General features: G+C 31.6%; 2 protein-coding genes across 2 annotated transcripts in view; one reads left to right on the top strand and one right to left on the bottom strand.

Annotated features, from left to right (window-relative positions):
* Positions 1-3,424: 3,424 nt before the first annotated feature.
* The window catches only part of LOC139529842 (peroxidase-like protein), a 58,750-nt gene continuing 41,525 nt past the window's right edge, over positions 3,425-20,649 (top strand). The window contains exon 1 of the mRNA XM_071325769.1: positions 3,425-3,568. The gene's annotated coding sequence lies outside the window, so the exon portion shown is untranslated. The remainder of the gene's footprint in view (positions 3,569-20,649) is intronic.
* On the bottom strand, positions 8,632-9,876 carry LOC139482925 (adhesive plaque matrix protein 2-like). The gene has a single exon (XM_071266952.1). It carries the CDS (start codon positions 9,874-9,876, stop codon positions 8,632-8,634), a length of 1,245 nt encoding a protein of 414 aa, XP_071123053.1.

Genomic DNA, 20,649 nt, shown 5'->3' on the forward strand with positions numbered 1-20,649 from the left:
GCTTTGTCTAATATCCAGATTTAGGTTTACAAAAATAAGCCGTCAGACATCCAATATGCATTGTATTATATACAAAATTATAATAGATAAAGAAAAAACTTTTTACATCAGAAATGACCAGCAAGACAGGATCTACTGCAGAAATAAGGCAACATGGATAGACACATTTTTATTGGAGTTTTTGCCTTTAAATGACGTTTTAACAGCAACAATGTTTAGAAAGACAGGATCTATAAATTAGCCAATGAAATCGTTGATCATTTCTGTATATAAGTTAGTGTTCATGAATGGCAGTTTTTTTTTATGTATCTTTAAAACTAGAATTTTCTAGATAGATTCTTTGAAAAGCAAACATGACTAGCAAGACAATATCTGAAGATATTTGTCAGTTGTCTTCTTATAGAACTTATTGCCCTTAATTTAAATGACGTTTTGTTTTTTTACCCTTTTTGTGTTTTTGGCAAGAACTAAAGAAACTAAAGAGAAAATGTGACAGATACAAGTTCAACAAAAAAGAGATATTTGTCAAGAATAATATTTGAAAAAAGTAAAATCACAAAAATACTGAACTTAGAGGAAGATCAATTGGGAAAGTCCATATCACATGGCAAAATCAAATAACAAAACACATCAAAAACGAATGGACAAAAACTGTCATATTCCTGACTTGGTACAGGCATTTTCAAATGTAGAAAATGGTGGATTAAACCTGGTTCTATAGCGCTAACCCTCTCACTTTAATGACAGTCTCATCAATTCCCGATATTTTTACATTGATGCGTTAAATAAACAGACACAATAAATATAATAGTCAAAATATGGGTACATCAGTCATCATCGTTTAACAATTTTAAAAGGAACAATTTAACAGAACACAAAAACATCTACAATCTACGAACACATTTATTGATTTGAGTGTCTGACGTCAGAAAATTTTATACGTTACATATAACTATAATGGAGTCCATTAAGGAAGATGCATGAGCGATACATGTTCTTTAGAGTCCCTACTTTGAGTTTATCTTAAGCAAACAATTGAATTATTTAAGATTTTATTATTTATTATTTATTTCTATTGATATATATTCAAAAGATAAGCCAATATCGATAACACTCTCAAGACATAAGCCCGAATTTCCAGCTACTTTGGTCTTATATGACATCATGCTGATGCCAATTATCCCAGACCAGTATCATGCTGGGTTTGTTTATCTTAATCCCCTACATAACTGGTCATATACTGTAACATATATAAATATATATATATATATATTATTTTCAGGATTTATTTTAAAGTACAGTTATAAATGTGTATAAATGATTTCTAGTAATATTCATATAGAAATAGTCAGTACATTAAAGTTTGATCATGTGAACGTTGGACATCAGAAGTTGAAATAAAAAAAGAAAACTACTTCAGTAATTATATCATAATTTATGTTCATATTTTAAAGGGATTAAGTTTTTATTGTAATTCATAGTATGTAATATGTTAATTGTTTTGCACAGTAGCAAATATTACACACTTTCAAAAAAGGATGACATACTTCTGATGTTGTCAAACAATAATGGATATGATTGAAAATAAGAGAACGCATTGATTAACACATTGTATTGTTTTGAAGAAAAAAGGGGGATTGCCATTTGGAGGTGTAATTCATATTTTTCGTTTTCTTGTAATCAAATTATTTATTTTTTTGACAAAAATCAGTTCTTTTGACAACATTGATTTTGTGTCACAAAACAATGGTGTCTCAACTATTCAATCACTATCCAAATTAGGAGCTGATTTTTGCTTAAATGTTGTGTCCAAACTTGCTCGGCTGTTCTGTGTACGACCTCTGCAGGAAATCTGGTTTGCCGTCACTCTGATAGCCTCTTGCTATACTTGAGTTTTGAAAATCATTGTTAATTTTGGAATATGACATCATCATGCATAGATCATAGTACTCAACGACAAGAAGTTTTTAAAGCCCTCCCCCTTTTTCTCAAAATGTATGTGTTTTTTTCTTCTATTAATTTCTCGCTGTGAATAGTTAACTTGGAATTGAAAGTAAGTAGCAAATAAAATCAAATCGAACATATTTATTTTTATATCATACTGATTACTGATAACATGCTGAGATAACTAAATTTGTAGACATCAAATATATTAGTAAATCGATCGGGCTTATATTTTAGAGTAAAATTACAAAACTGTTGAACTCCAAGGAAAATTCAAAACGGAAAGTACCTTATCAAATGGCAATATCAAAAGCTCAAACACATCAAACTAATGGATAACAACTGTCATATTCATGACTTGGTACAATGCATTGACATTTATCTTACCTCCTATACATTTCTAGGAATATGATTGGTTAAAAGCGTCCGCGTGCAAACCGTGTATGTTTGATATTAGGTTAGTAGGAAGGCGGAGCTTATTTCATACACGGTTAGTAGTGGAGTTACGTCCCTTTATATTCCATATAAAGTAAGAAAGCGGGGCTTATTTCATACACGGTTAGTAGTGGTGTTACCTCCCTTTATAAAAACAAAACGGCACTGAGAAAAAATCTAAAAGGTTTCAACAGACGAACAAATTGATGATTACGATGGAAATAAATTCATAAAACATATTTAAACCTAACAAGTTGTTCTTGTTGGCATCTGTTTATGTAGGATCAATGGAAGTAATTTTTAATGCTAACAGTATAGAAAACTTGCTCATTTTGATAGGTCACTAGTCTAAATTTCACACGTTAAGATAGTCGGTAAGATAAATTCATTACATAGTGTGCTAGTGACGTAATACGGTATATATGGGGTCAGTAAATTCCATATGGGGATTCGAGCTTCGTTCTCACCCCATATGGAATTTACTGACCCCATATATACCGTATTAGGTCACTAGCACACTATGTAACTAATAGTATTTGGTACTGACCATCAGTCGTAAATTGGTTGAAGGCACTTTCTACGATACAAAAAGCACACGTTCCAATTCCTGTAGTGGATTATTTACTTTATTACACATGCTTAAATTGTAATCCAATCATTCACAGGGAAACGATTTTCAAACGTGGAGTACCCGATTTAATAACACTTTTGAATATTGAACTTTTAGTCTAAAACGTTGAAATGATTATAATATCAGATTTATCAGTATAACGTTGCAATATTACATTTTGGACAAAAACAACAATCATAAAAAAGATATGTAAACCAAATAAGAAATTGTGACATTTATCACCAATCTGTTAATATTATTCTGAATAAATAGTGATCAAATGTATAAATTATGCTGAAAGGTCAAAGATCCTGGACACTATAACATTACGCAATATATTTGGAAATTTCTATTCTTCACAATAAACATACTATTTCTGAATGAGAAATGTTACAAATAAATGTTGATTCGCATGAGAGAATCTTGTTAATTTTAACTTTGAAAAATATAGAGTAAAAGTGAGATTGATGTGAAAATCAGTGAATTTATAAGTACGTAATAAGGTCTTTGGCGTGTTCATCTCACGGTCCGCTGACCATTGGTGCCTTGTGAGAAGTAGGACTTAGACAAGGGTGCCAGGTTAGTCAATTTATATATATAGGAGAAAGTTTTTTTTATATTTGAAAATAATACTAATTAAATACTACATAATAAAATTGTAAACAAAATTTTAACAAAACACAATATGTTAAATAGAACATAATGATTGAACAAGCGTTACTATTCTTGTTGTTTTCTTTTTAAATTGTAAAACTTGTTTTTCTAAACACTTAATTATCACATCTCACGTGAAATTCTGGCTGAAGACTGTTTTTGCCCTATTTTAAAGGTCTTTTTACTGCTCAGCGTGTATATTCATTAGGTACTTTCCAAACACTTGCCTCGCGAACGTCCATGTTAAAGGTTAATTGAAAAATCAACCAGCTCCAATAATCGTTTTAGCACGTACGATTTCCGCTTTCTCGTCTGAAAAGGGATAAATATTGTGTAGAATGATATATGTATATTGAAGAGTTATAATTTTTGTCCACGCTAGTGAAACCGGTAGGAAACTATGGAGAATATTTTGAACATATTGATGTTTTGATAGACAAAATGTGAATATTCATATTGAATATAAATAGTTGGTGCATATTCAGCCTTATTTTGTTGTTATATAGATTCTGAATTTGTCATTTGGAAAATATGTCAGAAGTTGTGAATATAAAGTACAACAGATGTGGCAAAATAAACCAAATCTATTCCCACATTAAAAAAAACTTGAGCACAGCAACTGTAACCAATACCATGTTTGAGTTTTTACTGCATATATACTTTATTCCGTAAGAAATCACACACATTGCTAATTAATTTTATATGTAATATAGGGGGACAATCAAATTTGAAAGATAAAACTAACGATGAAAAATTTTACAGCACTAGATTCAGCTTTCGACAACTAATGAGTGTATTGGGTGATGATCAAGGTTAAACTATTTGAAAGTTTCAAACGTAATAAAAACACTGATATGATGCATATGTCCTTTTGAAATGCTGGTGGAGTTTTTATTCCCCAAGGGTGTCACTAGCCCAGTAGTCAGCACTTCTGTGTTGACATGACTTATCATTGATATTATATGGTCATAATTATAGATTTACGTTTTACAAAACATAAAATTTTTGAAATACTAAGGCTTTTCTACCTCAGGAATAGATTACCTTAGCTGTATTTGGCGGCGCTTTTGGGGATTTTTGGTCCTCAATGAACTTCAGCATCGTACTTGATTTGGCCTTTTAACTTTATTTGTAATTCAAGCGTCACTGATGAGTCTTTTGTAGACGAAACGCGCGTTTGTCTGTAGTAAATACAAAATTTCAATCCTGGTATCTATGATGAGTTTATTTGATGTCTATTGTTGTCAATATAACGGACTGATATGCGACGGTGATACAAGTCAGAGGTTCAGCTAGGTGCCTGCACCAAGTCAGGAATATGACAGTTGTTATGCATTCGTTTGTTGTGTTTGAGCTTTTGGTTTTGCCATTTGATTATGGACTTTCCCTTTTGAAATTTCTTCGGCGTTCATTTTTTTGTGATTTAACTTTTTGCTATAACTCCTTTTTTTCATTTTACGAAAACATTGCAAGAAAAAAAGAACAAAACGACACGCATCTGTTCTTTGGTAATTTTTCGATATCATTAACTAAATTAGTCTTTATTAGTAAATTATGAGCTTTTGATTTGACTATTTGATTAGATACTTTCCGTATTAAACTTTCCTCCTAGTTCAATATTTTTGTGATTTCACTCTTGAATCGAATATCAAATATGTTAAACTTAGAGGCATTTAAATAGGTTTGGAAGAACTCTGAAAATCGGCGACTTTCCTGTAGAATAAGACTCCGTACAAAACTTACAATTTCAATATAAGTTATGTTTTAACGAGTAAAAAATTCACGAAAACATTTACGATTAAGAAAGTAATTCAAAAATTGAAAAAAAAGGTGAATTTTATTTGTATAATTCTAACATGATTGTATGATAAATTTTTAAACAATTATTTCATAGTTTGATTCCCGCGAATTCTAGACTGAGGTCATGTATGATAGAGTACCGTCATAGAATACGGGAGAATTAATCATGTTGGAAGTTTAAACTTGTTCATTTTTTTGGTTATTAGGAGGCTATTATTTATTATTTATGCTAATATTTATTATTATTTATGGTGTAATCCACCATTTTCTACATTTGAAAATGCCTGTACCAAGCCATTCGTTTTTGATACGTTTTGTTATTTGATTTTGCCATGTGATTATGGACTTTCCGAATTGATTTTCCTCTAAGTTCAGTATTTTTGTGATTTTACTTTTTATTACCGTCATAATAAACTAAAATTTTTGTTTTATTCACATTCTGTCATCAATAAGGGAAATGGAATTACACATATTGCCAATGAACTCACAACCTTAGTGTGGAATATTGTTTAGAGGAGATCATGTTCCTTATTTTGTTTTAGTTGCCTTGGCATTTTTGCCATCTTCCTTGTTTTTGTCAGATGATAATGTTTCTTTGAATATTATTAATTTTATCTCCTCCTTCATAAACATATTTTACACAGGGGCGGTAATTGACTTACTCCAACTAAATATTTTGGAATTTTATGTGTAGGTACTTTGTCATATTTAGGAATTCTACGTGTACGGCTTGTGGCATATTTGTGATTTTATTTGTAAGTATTGTGTAATCAATGGCATTTATGTGTACATCTTGTGGTATAATTAGTATTTTTATGTGTAAGTTTTGTAGCCTTATATATAAATGATTTCTATATGTAGGATTTGTGGCATATTTAGAAATAAAAGGTGTTGGTCTTGTGGCATATGTTTGATTTCCATCTGTAGGTCTTGTGGCATATGTTAGATTTCCATCTGTAGGTCTTGTGGCATATGTTGGATTTCCATCTGTAGGTCTTGTGGCATATGTTGGATTTCCATCTGTAGGTCTTGTGACATATGTTGGATTTCCATCTGTAGGTCTTGTGGCATATGTTGGATTTCGATCTGTAGGTCTTGTGGAATATGTTGGATTTCCATCTGTAGGTCTTATGGCATATGTTGGATTTCCATCTGTAGGTCTTGTGGCATATGTTGGATTTCCATCTGTAGGTCTTGTGGCATATGTTGGATTTTCATCTGTAGGTCTTGTGACATATGTTGGATTTCCATCTGTAGGTCTTGTGGCATATGTTTGATTTCCATCTGTAGGTCTTGTGGCATATGTTTGATTTCCATCTGTAGGTCTTGTGGCATATGTTGGATTTCCATCTGTAGGTCTTGTGGCATATGTTGGATTTCGATCTGTAGGTCTTGTGGAATATGTTGGATTTCCATCTGTAGGTCTTGTGGCATATGTTGGATTTCCATCTGTAGGTCTTGTGGCATATGTTGGATTTCCATCTGTAGGTCTTGTGGCATATGTTGGATTTTCATCTGTAGGTTTGTGGCATATGTTGGATTTCCATCTGTAGGTCTTGTGGCATATGTTGGATTTCCATCTGTAGGTCTTGTGGCATATGTTGGATTTCCATCTGTAGGTCTTGTGGCATATGTTGGATTTCCATCTGTAGGTCTTGTGGCATATGTTGGATTTCCATCTGTAGGTCTTGTGGCATATGTTGGATTTCCAAGTGTAGGTCTTGTGGCATATGTTGGATTTCCATCTGTAGGTCTTGTGGCATATGTTGGATTTCCATGTGTAGGTTTTGTAGCATATGATATTTAAGGAATTCTATGTAGCAGTCTCTTGGAATATGTATGATTTTCATGTGTTGGTCATGTGGCATATTTATGATTTCCATGTGTAGGTTTTGTGGCTTATTAAGATTTCTGTATGTATGTCTTCTGGCATAATTATGATGCCCATTGACAGATCTTGTGTCATATTTTGATTTCTATGTTGTTTATGTATTCTCAGATTTTTTTTTATACATCTTTGAAACTTGTAGCTGCAGGTAGAAAGACATGCTCCAGAAATTTTGTGTATGCTCTTTTTTTATATCTCACATTCATATATATTTATATCTAATTTGTATGGGTAGATCTTTTGAATTGGCATATACGGGGTCTGGTTGCATTTTTCAAGAATTTTATTCAGTAGGTCTTGTAGCATATGGTATTTTTGATTTCTTTGTCTTGTTGCATATTTAGTATCTTGTGGCTGATATTAAGGGTTTCTATCAGATGGTCTTGTGGCATATTATGATTTCTGTGTGTAGCGCTTTTGGTATATTTGGAATTTCTATTGGTAAGTCTTGTGGCATATTTAGGATTCATATGTGTAGGTCGTGTGGCATATTTATGATTTTTATGTGTAGGTATTGTTACATTTAAACAAAAATTCTTTGTGCAGCTCTTTTGGCATATTTGGGATTCCTATATTCGGAGTCTTGTGGCATTGACGATTTCTTTGTGTAGGTCTTGTTGCATATCTAGGAGATTGTGACCTGGTATTATTGATTTCTATTAGAAGGTTTTGTGGCATATTTATAATTTCTGGGTGTATGTCTTATTGCATATTTATGATTTTTAGATATATGTCTTGTGGGATAGTTGTGATTGTAGGTATTGTTACATTTTAGGAATTGCTGTGTTAGCTCTTTTCACTTATTTAGGATTCCTATAGATAGATCTTCTGACTTATTTAGGATTCGTATGTGTAGGTTTTGTGGCATATTTATAATTTCTATGTGTAGGTCTTTTTCGCAAATTTACGGTCTTTTTTGCATTTTTAAGAATTTCAATCACTAGGTCATTCAGCATATGAAATTTATGATTTATTTGTGTAAGTCGTGTGGCCTGATGTCAAGGATTTCTATCAGTAGATATTTAGGCACATTTATCGTTTCTATGTTTAGATCTTCTTGAGGCATATTTATCAGATTTATGTGTAGGTCTCGCAGCACATTTATCGTTTCTGTATGTAGGTCGTGATGCACATTTTATCGTTTCAATGTGTAAGTCTTGCAGCACATTTATCGTTTCTATGTTTAGGTCTTACATCACATTTATCGTTTCTATATGTAGGTCTTGCGGCACATTTATCGTTTCTATGTGTAGGTCTTTAGGCACATTTATCGTTTCTGTGTGTAGGTCTTGAGGCACATTTATCTTTTCTGTGTAGGTCTTGAGACACATTTATCGTTTCTATGTGTATGTCTTGAGGCACATTTATCGTTTCTATGTGTAGGTCTTGAGGCACATTTATCGTTTCTGTGTGTAGGTCTTGAGGCACATTTATCGTTTCTGTGTGTAGGTCTTGAGGCACATTTATCGTTTCTGTATGTAGGTCTTGAGACACATTTATCGTTTCTATGTGTATGTCTTGAGGCACATTTATCGTTTCTATGTGTAGGTCTTGAGGCACATTTATCGTTTCTGTGTGTAGGTCTTGAGGCACATTTATCGTTTCTGTGTGTAGGTCTTGAGGCACATTTATCGTTTCTGTGTGTAGGTCTTGAGGCACATTTATTGTTTCTATGTGAAGGTCTTGAGGCACATTTATTGTTTCTATGTGTAGGTCTTGAGGCACATTTATTGTTTCTATGTGTAGGTTTTGCAGCACATTTATCGTTTCTATGTGTAGGTCTTGAGGCACATTTATCGTTTCTGTGTGTAGGTCTTGAGGCACATTTATCGTTTCTGTGTGTAGGTCTTGAGACACATTTATTGTTTCTATGTGTAGGTCTTGAGGCACATTTATTGTTTCTATGTGCAGGTCTTGAGGCACATTTATTGTTTCTATGTGTAGGTCTTGCAGCACATTTATCGTTTCTATGGGTAGGTCTTGCAGCATATTTATCGTTTCTATGGGTAGGTCTTGCAGCACATTTATTGTTTCTATGTGTAGGTCTTGAAGCACATTTATTGTTTCTATGTGTAGGTCTTGCAGCACATTTATCGTTTCTATGTGTAGGTCTTGCAGCATATTTATCGTTTCTATGTGTAGGTCTTGCAGCACATTTATCGTTTCTATGTGTAGGTCTTGCAGCACATTTATCGTTTCTATGTGTAGGTATTGCAGAACATTTATCGTTTCTATGTGTAGGTCTTGCAGCACATTTATTATTTCTATGTGTAGGTCTTGCAGCACATTTATCGTTTCTATGTGTAGGTCTTGCAGCACATTTATTGTTTCTATGTGTAGGTCTTGCAGCACATTTATTATTTCTATGTGTAGGTCTTGCAGCACATTTATCGTTTCTATGTGTAGGTCTTGCAGCACATTTATCGTTTCTATGTGTAGGTCTTGCAGCACATTTATTGTTTCTATGTGTAAGTCTTGGGAGTTTTGTGTGTAGGTCTTGTGGAATTTTAAAGATTTGTATGTGTAAGTCTTGGTTTTTTTTCATGATTTCTATGTAACGGTGAGGTCGAATATTTTGTTTATCAAGCAAAAAAAATCTATTTATCAAACATAAAAATCATTTAGGAGTTTTATGTGGCTTATTTTTTTTCAATGGACATGTTGTATGATGCACTCAATGTAACTTTTTATTTCATTAATCTTTCATAACCATTAAAAAGTTAGAAATAATAATAAAAAAAATATATATTAGAATACAAAATGAAATTGTTGATAATTAACACTTTTACCCCACTTTTCAAGAACTGTACAATTTAGAAAACATTTAGTGATTGAGGGGATAAGTGAACCATTATAGTATAACTCTGACTGATCTGACAACACGACAAAATACTTCTTTATTGCCTTTGATGTTAATAAATTATTATGTCACCTTAAGCAAAACATACAATTAGAAAATGTATAATAAAGACCATTATAGCCATTGATGCGTCCAAATGTGTATCATGAAGACAATTTATCGAAGGCATAGAAAAATACAGTCATGTAATTAATCAATATACTACGAGAAACATTGTGATATATTTCTCATATATTTTAAGGTCAAAGAACAGTAAATTGACAATGTTAAGGATTACTTGGGCACCAATATAGTCACATTAAACTGAAATCGAAAGGAAATTTCATTTAACTGTTTGAATAATAAAAATCCTTAAAACGTTTCAACAATTGTACAGAATGTACTTAAAATATGCCAAAATTGAAATATAATAAAAATGATCTTGAAAATGTATTTTTTACTAGATACATATACGTTTAAATGATGTGAACAATTATAGGTTCAGTGATCCCACATTTATCATTCAAAGGGTGTTATTGATGTAAAGATCAACAAAAGTCAAAGTAAACTTTTGTAAACGTCTTAATCATGTTAATCAAAGGCTATTTATGACGTTTTTCACCACCAACACGGTAACAAATTGGTTAATACATCAACATACCATGTCGGTGACCCAATGAATTTCATATCAATCAAATGGGAATATATGTAGCAACACCTTGTCAGTTTTTAAGAAGTATAGGAATTTGTGTTGAGATTTCTATTTAAAAAAATGTTCCCTGATTTCGCACATTTAGCTATTTTGTAAGAGTTCATTCAACAATATTTCTGAAAATAAAAGAGCACAAAAATGTATCATTTTACTTTTCTTTGTTATCATACCGCAGATCTAAGCAAAATCATTAGAAAATCTGTAACATGTGTAATTTGATTAAAGTCACATAACGAAGAAAATATTAAACTTAATTGTTTTCTTTTTCTATTCTAAATATTTTAAGTTAAATAGAAACAATGATGATATAAGGCTGTTGTTAATATGAATATGTATAATCCATCTTTAAGATACATTGAAAGACACATGACCTCGAAACAGTTTAGCTATTATTCTTTTTTCTTTGTTTCTTTCTTTATTTCGATATTCACCATTATGAAGTGCTCTCTATTGGGTCTGGTAGCGAAATCTTTATGTTCAAAAGTTTCACACTGCTTAAGCTATTTTTTTCTAATACGTTTTGATATAGTTTCGGTTGTATATTTTTAATTAAATTTACATTTTATATATAAAATATAATTTTTATATCTATGTTTAATTTCACTAGTTAAATAAGCATACTGTGCAGAACTCAAATTCTCATTGTAAAATTATTCAATAAATGTTTTCCATAAAACAAGGTGGTGTGTGTAGTCTTTTGTGGCATGAATTCATGTATTTGTCTATCGACCTATTCAAATGTATGTTCTACAAATCGCAAAGATGCTGAAATGGAGGATACAACCTTGATGTTCTTTGTTCGACTTTTTGTCTCTTTGACACATTCCCCATTTCCATTCTCAATTCTATATTACAAATTCGACTCGGTGATGGCCTACCGTACAATGATTTCCATTGTTCGGAGGTGTCAACACAGGACACTATTTATTTCCCCAAAAGTGCTTCTCATTGAATAAAAACCAAAGAAATATGTCGCATTTACGTCTTATCTTTTCGACTTAATCTCTGTTCTAAACAATTATAGCCTACAATTGTTTTTATCATACATACAAACGTTTGAAAACATGCATTTTCCTTTTCCTTTTTTTTCAATTTAAGAACATAAGCAATAATCAATTATCGAAATTTTATCTTTTCATATCAATTGTTTTAATTCTATTCAATTCTTCAATGTTGTATGTTGTGTACTGTTATATATCAAATGACAAAGATTGCCAGTTTGTTTTTGGCTTATAAATTTAAAAATCACTTAGATATCTTTCGCTTACAGTTTACCAAGACGGTTTAACTATATCAAACCCGATAAATCAACAAACTCAAACTGGTTATACCACTGGGTCTATGCCACTGCTAGCGGACGTTTCGTCGACGAGCCCGAATGTATAACCAGCCCAGTAGTCAGCACTTCGGTTTCTTATCCCATGCATAGACTACTTTAGCCGTGTTTGGTATAACTTTTTGGACTTTTGGCTCCTCAATGCTCATCAACTTTGTATTTGTTCGGCTTTATTACCATTTTGATCTGAGCATCACTGACGACATGCGCGTCTGGCGTTGTACAATATAAGCCTGTTACCTTTGATTACTAATTATAGCAAGTCCATTATGTCAAATTTTGAGTTTTGAAAAGCAGTCTTTGACCGGTTCTCAATTTTTTAAGCAGAAAAAAAACATCTGCTGACCTTTAATTCGTCTATAACTAGAATTTTCTTCAATTAATCCCAAAGAGGGGCTAGCAAACAATTTTTACGTTAAAACAATTTCCCACTAAAAATGAATGCTACTTTATTCAAATATAAGGACTTTGTTTGCTAAATATACTAATTTATGTTGATATTATGAATGTTTATGATAATAGACAAACATGCTACGGTATATCATACGTTATTAGGTCAAATTTTATAAATTAAGGCGACAAAAGTAAACTTATGTTCAATTCTCGTAAATCAATTTAAAAGAGACAAATCAAAGAAGCAAACACAAACTAAGGGAACTGCATGAACTCAAAACAGAGCAACACGAGTGCGTCAACAGGAAAATCGTCTCTAACTGTACATGCATTAGTCGTCATACGAATTCAAACTCCTTGAAAATGTCACAATCGGGAAGGGGACACAATCAGTAAACATAAGACCTGGGTCTTAATGAGTATTAAAAAATACTGTTTATAATTTTCAGAGAAACTATCAAAAAGTGACATCTATATAAAATATTTTGAATGGCATAATGAATAACCAATGACTTCTTTGTGTCCACAAATAGTTAATAGCGCGAGCTGTTATAGTTAATTGTATACAGTATCTTGATTTAATGACGTTGTCATCATCTAAATAACGTTAAATATAAGCAATAATACGTTACATGAATATTAATGAGTAACGAGATAAGGCCGCTTAATAGATTTTTCAATAAGGTTTTATAGTTTTGGATGCTTTTTGTTGGCATAAAGTATATGAAAATATATTTTACTATCAATTAAAAACACTATTTTTGTTGGCATATTTTTAGATTTATTTGTACATATGATTCCATTTTAAGTATATTATTTTGGTGTGTCTGTGATGTATGTTTGATCAGATTTGGCTGCTGAATGCCAATTACTATTTATGCCTGTTTGGGTTGTTCAATCAACTTTGTCAATATAACGGAATATACAAAAAATGTCGTACGAGTATAAGGTTTACATAGCTTTTATTATACCAGTTTAAATTCACAATTTTTTCCCTAAAATACCTGTACCGAGTCAGGTATATGTCCGTTGTTTATTTATTGGTTTCATTTGTTGATATAATCGAGCGTTTGATTTTGTCATGTTAAAGAACCTCTCCCTTTTCCAATTAACATTGGACTTCACTATTTTTCTTTACACGTTTCTCGTATATAAATGTATGATTTATACACATCTATAAGACAACCCAACACAAAAAGAAACCAATCCGTATGTCAACATTCACTCTTTAGTAACAATACAAAAAATGCTGGTGTCTTTATATAGACTTCAACCTCTTGTAAAATAACATCATTGTTCAAATTATTATGTTTAGAGCTACACGACTATTTTTCTGAAATTGAAGATATTCACGAAAAGACCTTTAATTACAGGATTGAAAAAAAATAGATTATGATTGGTCGTTTAATATTTTCTTCTTTTATGGTACAAAAGTGAAATAATCTTGAACATCTTGTACGACCGAGCCTGTTATTCTAAATATTTTAGATATAATGTATTTGGCAAACAATTTAGGATTTTTTGTCAATGCTTTTTTAAATTGTTATACGATGATGACTGATGTACCCATATTCTGACTATTTTACTTATAGTGTCTGTTTAGTTAACGCATCAATGTGAATATAACGGAAATTGATGAGACTGTCATCAAAGTGAGAGGGTAAGCGCTATAAAACAAGGTTTAATCCACCATTTTCTACATTTGAAAATGCCTGTACCAAGTCAGGAATATGACAGTTCTTGTCCATTCGTTTTTGATGCGTATTGTTATTTGATTTTGCCATGTGATTATAGATTTTCCGAATTAATTTTCCTCCAAGTTCAGTATTTTTGTGATTTTACTTTTCATGTTCGTACTTCATTTGTACTTTTAAAAAACTTTTTTGGAATAGAGGGTCACTGATGAGTCTTATGTAGACGATAGGAGCGTCTGGCGTAAATACAAAATTTACTCCTGGTATCTATGATGAGTTTATTTAGTTGCCTATAGCTTGCATTCTAGAAATAGCACGTACTTTCAAGCTTATGTTAAATCTGTGAATGTTCTTAATCACAATTTTATATTCTATGTCTACGTCATTTAGTTTGACATCGAATAAGTTATTATGATAAATAAATAAATAACCGCCCCAATGTGATAACAAACCATATAATAGAGGATTTACGGCTTTTAATTATTGTCAAGATTATGTAAATGTAAGTCTGCTAACTATTTTGAAGATTTCAGTAACATTTTGCATTCAACTCTTGCTCGACAAGCTTCAACTGAAAATAGAAAAAAAATGCCTTTGTCTCATTTATCATTTAAAATTTTACTGATTGAATTCTTACAAATTTTGTGAACATTTGTAGAACAGAAATTCGGCACAAGAACCTCTAAAACTTGTCTTAAAATCGTCAATTCTCTAATTCTACTCCATAGATTTTTCTTAAAAAAACCAAATGTTGTTGATACATAAACTACTGTTATAATGATGCAAAATAAAGAAGGGGTAACCGACTTCGTTTTTACTGTATACATCATTGAAAGTTGTGTTCTTTGTGAAAAAAATCCAATAAAACGTCGCCACGTGCTAGCCGTAAAAAGTAAATTTTTGACGTTGTTCACTTTAACATGGTAACAAATTGATTATTAGACACAAAACGAAGTCGATGACCTTATGAATATTTTGTATCATTAAAACAGAAATTTATATGTCAACAGCATATAGTTTTTTAAGAAAAATCTATGGAGTAGAATTAGAGATTTGGCGATTTTAAGACAAATTGTATATGTTTTTTCGCCGTTTTTATGTGCTTTCTATACAAATATTCATCCATCTTAAAAGAAATCAATCTGCAATATTTCAGATAATAAAAGAGATAAATGCATTATTTTTTCGATTTTCAGTTGTATTTAACCGAGGCAAGGTTGTTTGCAAAATTTTAGCGAAATCTGCGACATAGCCCATTTACTGTTCCTTGACCTTAAATTACAATTTGCAACAACAGTTGTTTTAAGTATTCATGTCACTTTTAAAAAGGACCTTATTTTTATGAGCGTTTTTCCAAAATATTAAGAACTGTTTTTCTCTCCAAATATTTACAACTAATCCAGTCAAATTTTAAAGAATCAAACTAAGATATCATAATTTGCAACTTCGGGCGGTGAGATGTTGAAAACACCATATTTTCAATTTAAATCGCTGTATGCGTAAAGGGGGATGTTTGTTTGACTTCTTGAAATTGAAATTATAAAGTATTATAAAACATAAAAAAGCATCTATCAGATGTTAGCAAGACATATCTCTGTTGAAATCAGTATTTTTCAGATTTTTTCTTCATATGTTGCCTAAATATTTACTGATGCATGACGTCATTGCTTAATACTTTCGAGTATCAAGTCATGGGAGCCAAATCCCTGTGTTGAAGGCTGTTCTATGACCTATAATGGTTTACTTTGACAAATTGTGTTCTTTGGCCTATAATGGTTTACTTTGACAAATTGTGTTCAATGGCCTGTAATGGTTTACTTTTACAAATTGTGACTTGTATGGAGAGTTCTCTCCTTGGCTCTCATATCACATTTTCTTATATTTATTGTCCATGATTTTTAACATGTTAGGTAGTAAGATGAAAGGGAAATGAACAAACTATAGTTCATTTTGTATACTCATTCATATTTTTGAATGATTTTTCGTGATATAGCATTGTTAGTATTTGAAAATTGTTGGCAGTAACCGCAGAAATTCTTTGATTTATTATTATATATACATTTAATGATTCTTACCTGTGTTTTAGTGCTCAATTTTACGTTATCTCGTGTTAGATATGTGCCATGGTGAATTTCTGTATCTTTTTTTTTCATTTTTTGCTAATGTGCTTTGTTCATATGTATTTTTTGTCTTTCTTTGTTGACACAAAATTTTTGTTGTTGTTGTATAGGGATTAAGGTTATAACACGATGTTGACTGCTGTGCCCCTATTTATAACATTTTTTCCAATCCCGTCTGATTTTTATTTTGTTCACACATTGTTGCCAATATGATTAAATTTTATGCGACTGTCATAACATGAGAGGTTTAGCCAGTTATAAAGCCAGGTTCATTCTACCTTTTTTTGCATAAGAAAATGCCTGTACAAAGCCAGGAATATGAAAGTTGTAATCCTTTAGTTTTATGTGTTTGAGCTGTTGATTTTGTCATTTGATTAGGGACATTCAGTTTGTATTTTTCTCGGATTTTCGGTATGTTTTACTTTTCTTTTGCGGTTGTTTTACTTTTTATTCAATTTATTGAGGTTCCAGTAACTGACAGTTTAAATGATATACTAAAAAACAGATATAGATTAAATTCGTCTTCAAGTCATTGTTTCATAACTAAACTGTCTATTCTACTTACTAGTACACTTGGAACAAAAACCGGATAATAAATTGTTCTAATAAGAATTTTGGAAATAGTAGGAATAACTAATTTTGAAGTGTAAAGAATTCGTTGGAAGTACTTGAAAAATTACATGCTCATATTGGTGATTTAAATCCGTTTGATTTTTCTACTCTATACACCTCTTTGCCTTATATTTTTAATACGAAAAATGCATTTAATGGGCATTTGAAAAGTCAGAATGCAAATATATATGATCAAATTCTTTGAGGGCATTTCTAAGTAAAAACAAACAAAAGAACTATGTCAGTTTGACATTCGTTGAAACTGTAACTACCCTTGAAATTTTAATAGATGTTTGTTCGCTGTAGAGATCCGTATATCGTCAAGTTATCGGAATTCCCATGGGGACTAACTGTGCACCACTTATTGCGGACCTGTTTCTGTTTTATTATGAGTTACAATGTATGACGTAAAACAGCAAAGACCCATCGAAACAACATCTGATACAAAAAGATTATTAATATTTTTAGATATCTGGATGATGTATTGACCCTCAATAATGACGACTTTAGTATGTGCACTAAAGAGATTTATTCTGTTTAACTAACTTTTAAATAAAACTATTACTAACAATGAACACTGACCTTTCCTGGATCTTGATATCTATAGCATTAACGAGAAGCTTAATACCATTATTTATGATAAAAAACATATTTTTTCATTTCTTATTGTTAATTACAATGTATCTATTTGAGATGTTGACGTTCCCTTGTCACCATCTTATGGTGTTTATATATCTCAACTTGTACGATTCGCTCGTGAATGTAACAACGTATTAGATTTTAGCGAAATAAGTCTATGTATTACTATAAAATAATTACAGCAGGGTTTTATATATCACAAAATAGTCGAAGCATTTGCTAAAATTATCATTGGTACAAGGACATCATTCGTAAATATAAATCAACATGCAGACGTCTTATACGTTCAGGTATTTCACATCCAATCTTTTTTGGTAATATTCTTTACAAAGTACAATACGTTGGCATTCATCTCCAAAGCTAACAAAATCTTTAACCAAATTATTAGGAAGTGATATAGTTACAATATTGTTGTCAGTTTATTAAAGATGGCATTTTTTGGCTTTTATATTGATTCACTTCTAGTGTCCTGCATCGGAAATAAACATACTTATTTTCAAACAAGGTATTGGCATGATACAGGTTATTTTCTTCTCATATATTTTATGATGGTATGATACTAGACCCCTAACAGGAGGAATTGTGCTTGATATTCATATGTTAAAGACATAATCTTGTAATTAGTTAAATTGAGAGCTGGCAAGTCAATAACTACTAGTATTCCTTTGTTAATCTATGTATCATTTTCAATTTGTTAAGTTTCTTTTGTTACCTATTCTGACATCGGACTCGGACTTCTTTTAAACTGAGTTTTAATGTGCGTATTGCTGTGTTTTTTCTACATTGGCTAGATTTATAGGGGGAGGGTTAAGATATAACAAAAACAGGTTGCAACTGCGACTGTCCCAATTCAGGAGCCTCTATGTCTATGTTTGGCTTGTATGATTTTTAATCTTAGTTTCTTATATATATTTCGGAGTTTAGTGTGACGTCCATTATCACTTAACTAGTTGATACATAGAACATATTTTTAGAGGCCTGCGGGATTTTCTCGCAATATTGAAGACCCATTGTTGGCCTTTGACTGTTTTCCGCTCTTTATTCGGGTATTTGACTATGTGACACATCCCCCATTTCAATTCTCAATTTTAATCTAGTGAATATCTGATTCATTTTGATGTTTCAGTCTTAATTAATACACAGCAACATTTATCTTTACTTACATGTTAGAGTTTTTGTATTTTAAAGATTGTGTTAAAGAGTGGAGAATCTTTTAAACTTGATGTATAATTTTTATGGATATCTTTTACTAACATGTTTGTCTTTTAGAAAATTTGTTGAAGAGTGTATATTGTTTATAGTTTATTTCTTCAAACTTCATTCAAAATCTAAAGCTTATGAAATATTGTCTAGATACTATAGAAAGCTGCATTTGGTGCAATACAATGTATACAGCAATTGATAATATTTCAACTCGATCGATAGCTCTGCTGCTGGACTGTCTTTTCACGTTGTGATTGGTTTAACGCCGTCAAGTGGTAATAATAATAATAATGAAAATTTATAAAGCGCCCTATATAAAAAATAAAAATTACTCTAAGGCGCTGTACATACACATGGTAATTAAAACATATCAATGACAATAACATAAAACATAAAAAAATACATCGTGTCAGATTCAAATACTGAAATAAAAAATGCCTACCATGAAATAAAAGGTCAATACGAAATACATGTTAAAACAAAGAATAAAAAAATAACAATATAGGATAAAAGCATGCAGAACAAGCAAAAACTCAATACAAAGAGTAAAAAAGCCCGTAAAAGAGAAAAGAATTCAATCTAATTAAAAGCAATACGATAAAAATGAGTTTTTAACTGTATTTTAAAACACTCTAGGGACTTGCATTGTCTTAAACTGTTCGGGTGATTGTTCCATAGAGATGCCGCTACCCAATCAAATTGTCTTTCACCGTACGTCTTCGTTCTCACTTTTGGAACGGTGAGTAGTTTTGTGGAACTTGAACGCAAAGATCGGTTTGGCACGTGTAGATTGACTAGTTCCCGGATGTAAGCAGGTCCAATGTCATTCAAAGCGCAGTACACATAAGTCAGTATTTTGTATTGTGGTCTATATTGGACGGGTAACCAATGTAAATCAGCAAGTATCGGTGTAATATGTTCATGTTTTCTTGTCTTGGTGACTCCCTATGAGACCGTATGAGGTTAGAAAATTTCATAGGGGGTTCATGACGCGTTAATGGTGACGTCATCTATTAAGGTTGTTCTGTTTCATCGTTTATTTTTCAACAAAACGCAGCAGAAAAAGTCCAGCGTGCGATAAATTCGTTATACGGTTTTACTACTAACCCCATACGGATCAATAAAGGGTGAATAAAATCCATAGGGAATTAGGCCACCGGCCTCAACCCCTATGGATTTTACTAACCCTCTAAGGATCCGTAGGGGGTCGGTAGCGACCCATATAACTTATAATGGTACCATCAGACAAGTAGCCAGTACTGTGCAAATACGGATATTTGTCTTTTAAAATTAGTTGTCATAAAATATAGAAATTATTCTGAATTGAGGAACAAATCCCCCATGCATAGCTCTGTCTCCTTTTTTTTTATAGGTTTTTTGGTGCACTATTGGACCTTAAATGTTGTATAAGGTTTTAAATAGGTAAAGCATTAGGTATTAAATAATTTCGCCTCGAGCATCGACGAGGAGACATTTATAAGCAAAATGCATATCTGGTGCAATATCATTGGTACCGTTAATGTTATTTGACTATTATTTAAGATTGAATGTAATATTATTTAACGATTGAAGTTATTGTCACGTGACTGTTAAATATATTATGTATCACGTGGCGTTACATGATTTACTGCGTTCATAGCGATACATAATAAGTTAATAAATGCGTCTGAAGAAAAAAAAATACCCCAATAAAAAGTGCACCCTAGATATTTGCAGACAACATAAAATATGTTTATATAGGAAAAGATTTATTCCTATTGGAATAAACAT

Source organism: Mytilus edulis, chromosome 7, assembly GCF_963676685.1.
Source record: "Mytilus edulis chromosome 7, xbMytEdul2.2, whole genome shotgun sequence".
NCBI classification, from domain to species: domain Eukaryota; kingdom Metazoa; phylum Mollusca; class Bivalvia; order Mytilida; family Mytilidae; genus Mytilus; species Mytilus edulis.

Excerpts from the sequence above, each read along its gene's own strand:
- LOC139482925 (XM_071266952.1), bottom strand. The coding sequence starts at position 9,876 with ATGAAAAAAAACCAAGACTTACACATACAAATCTTTAAAATTCCACAA.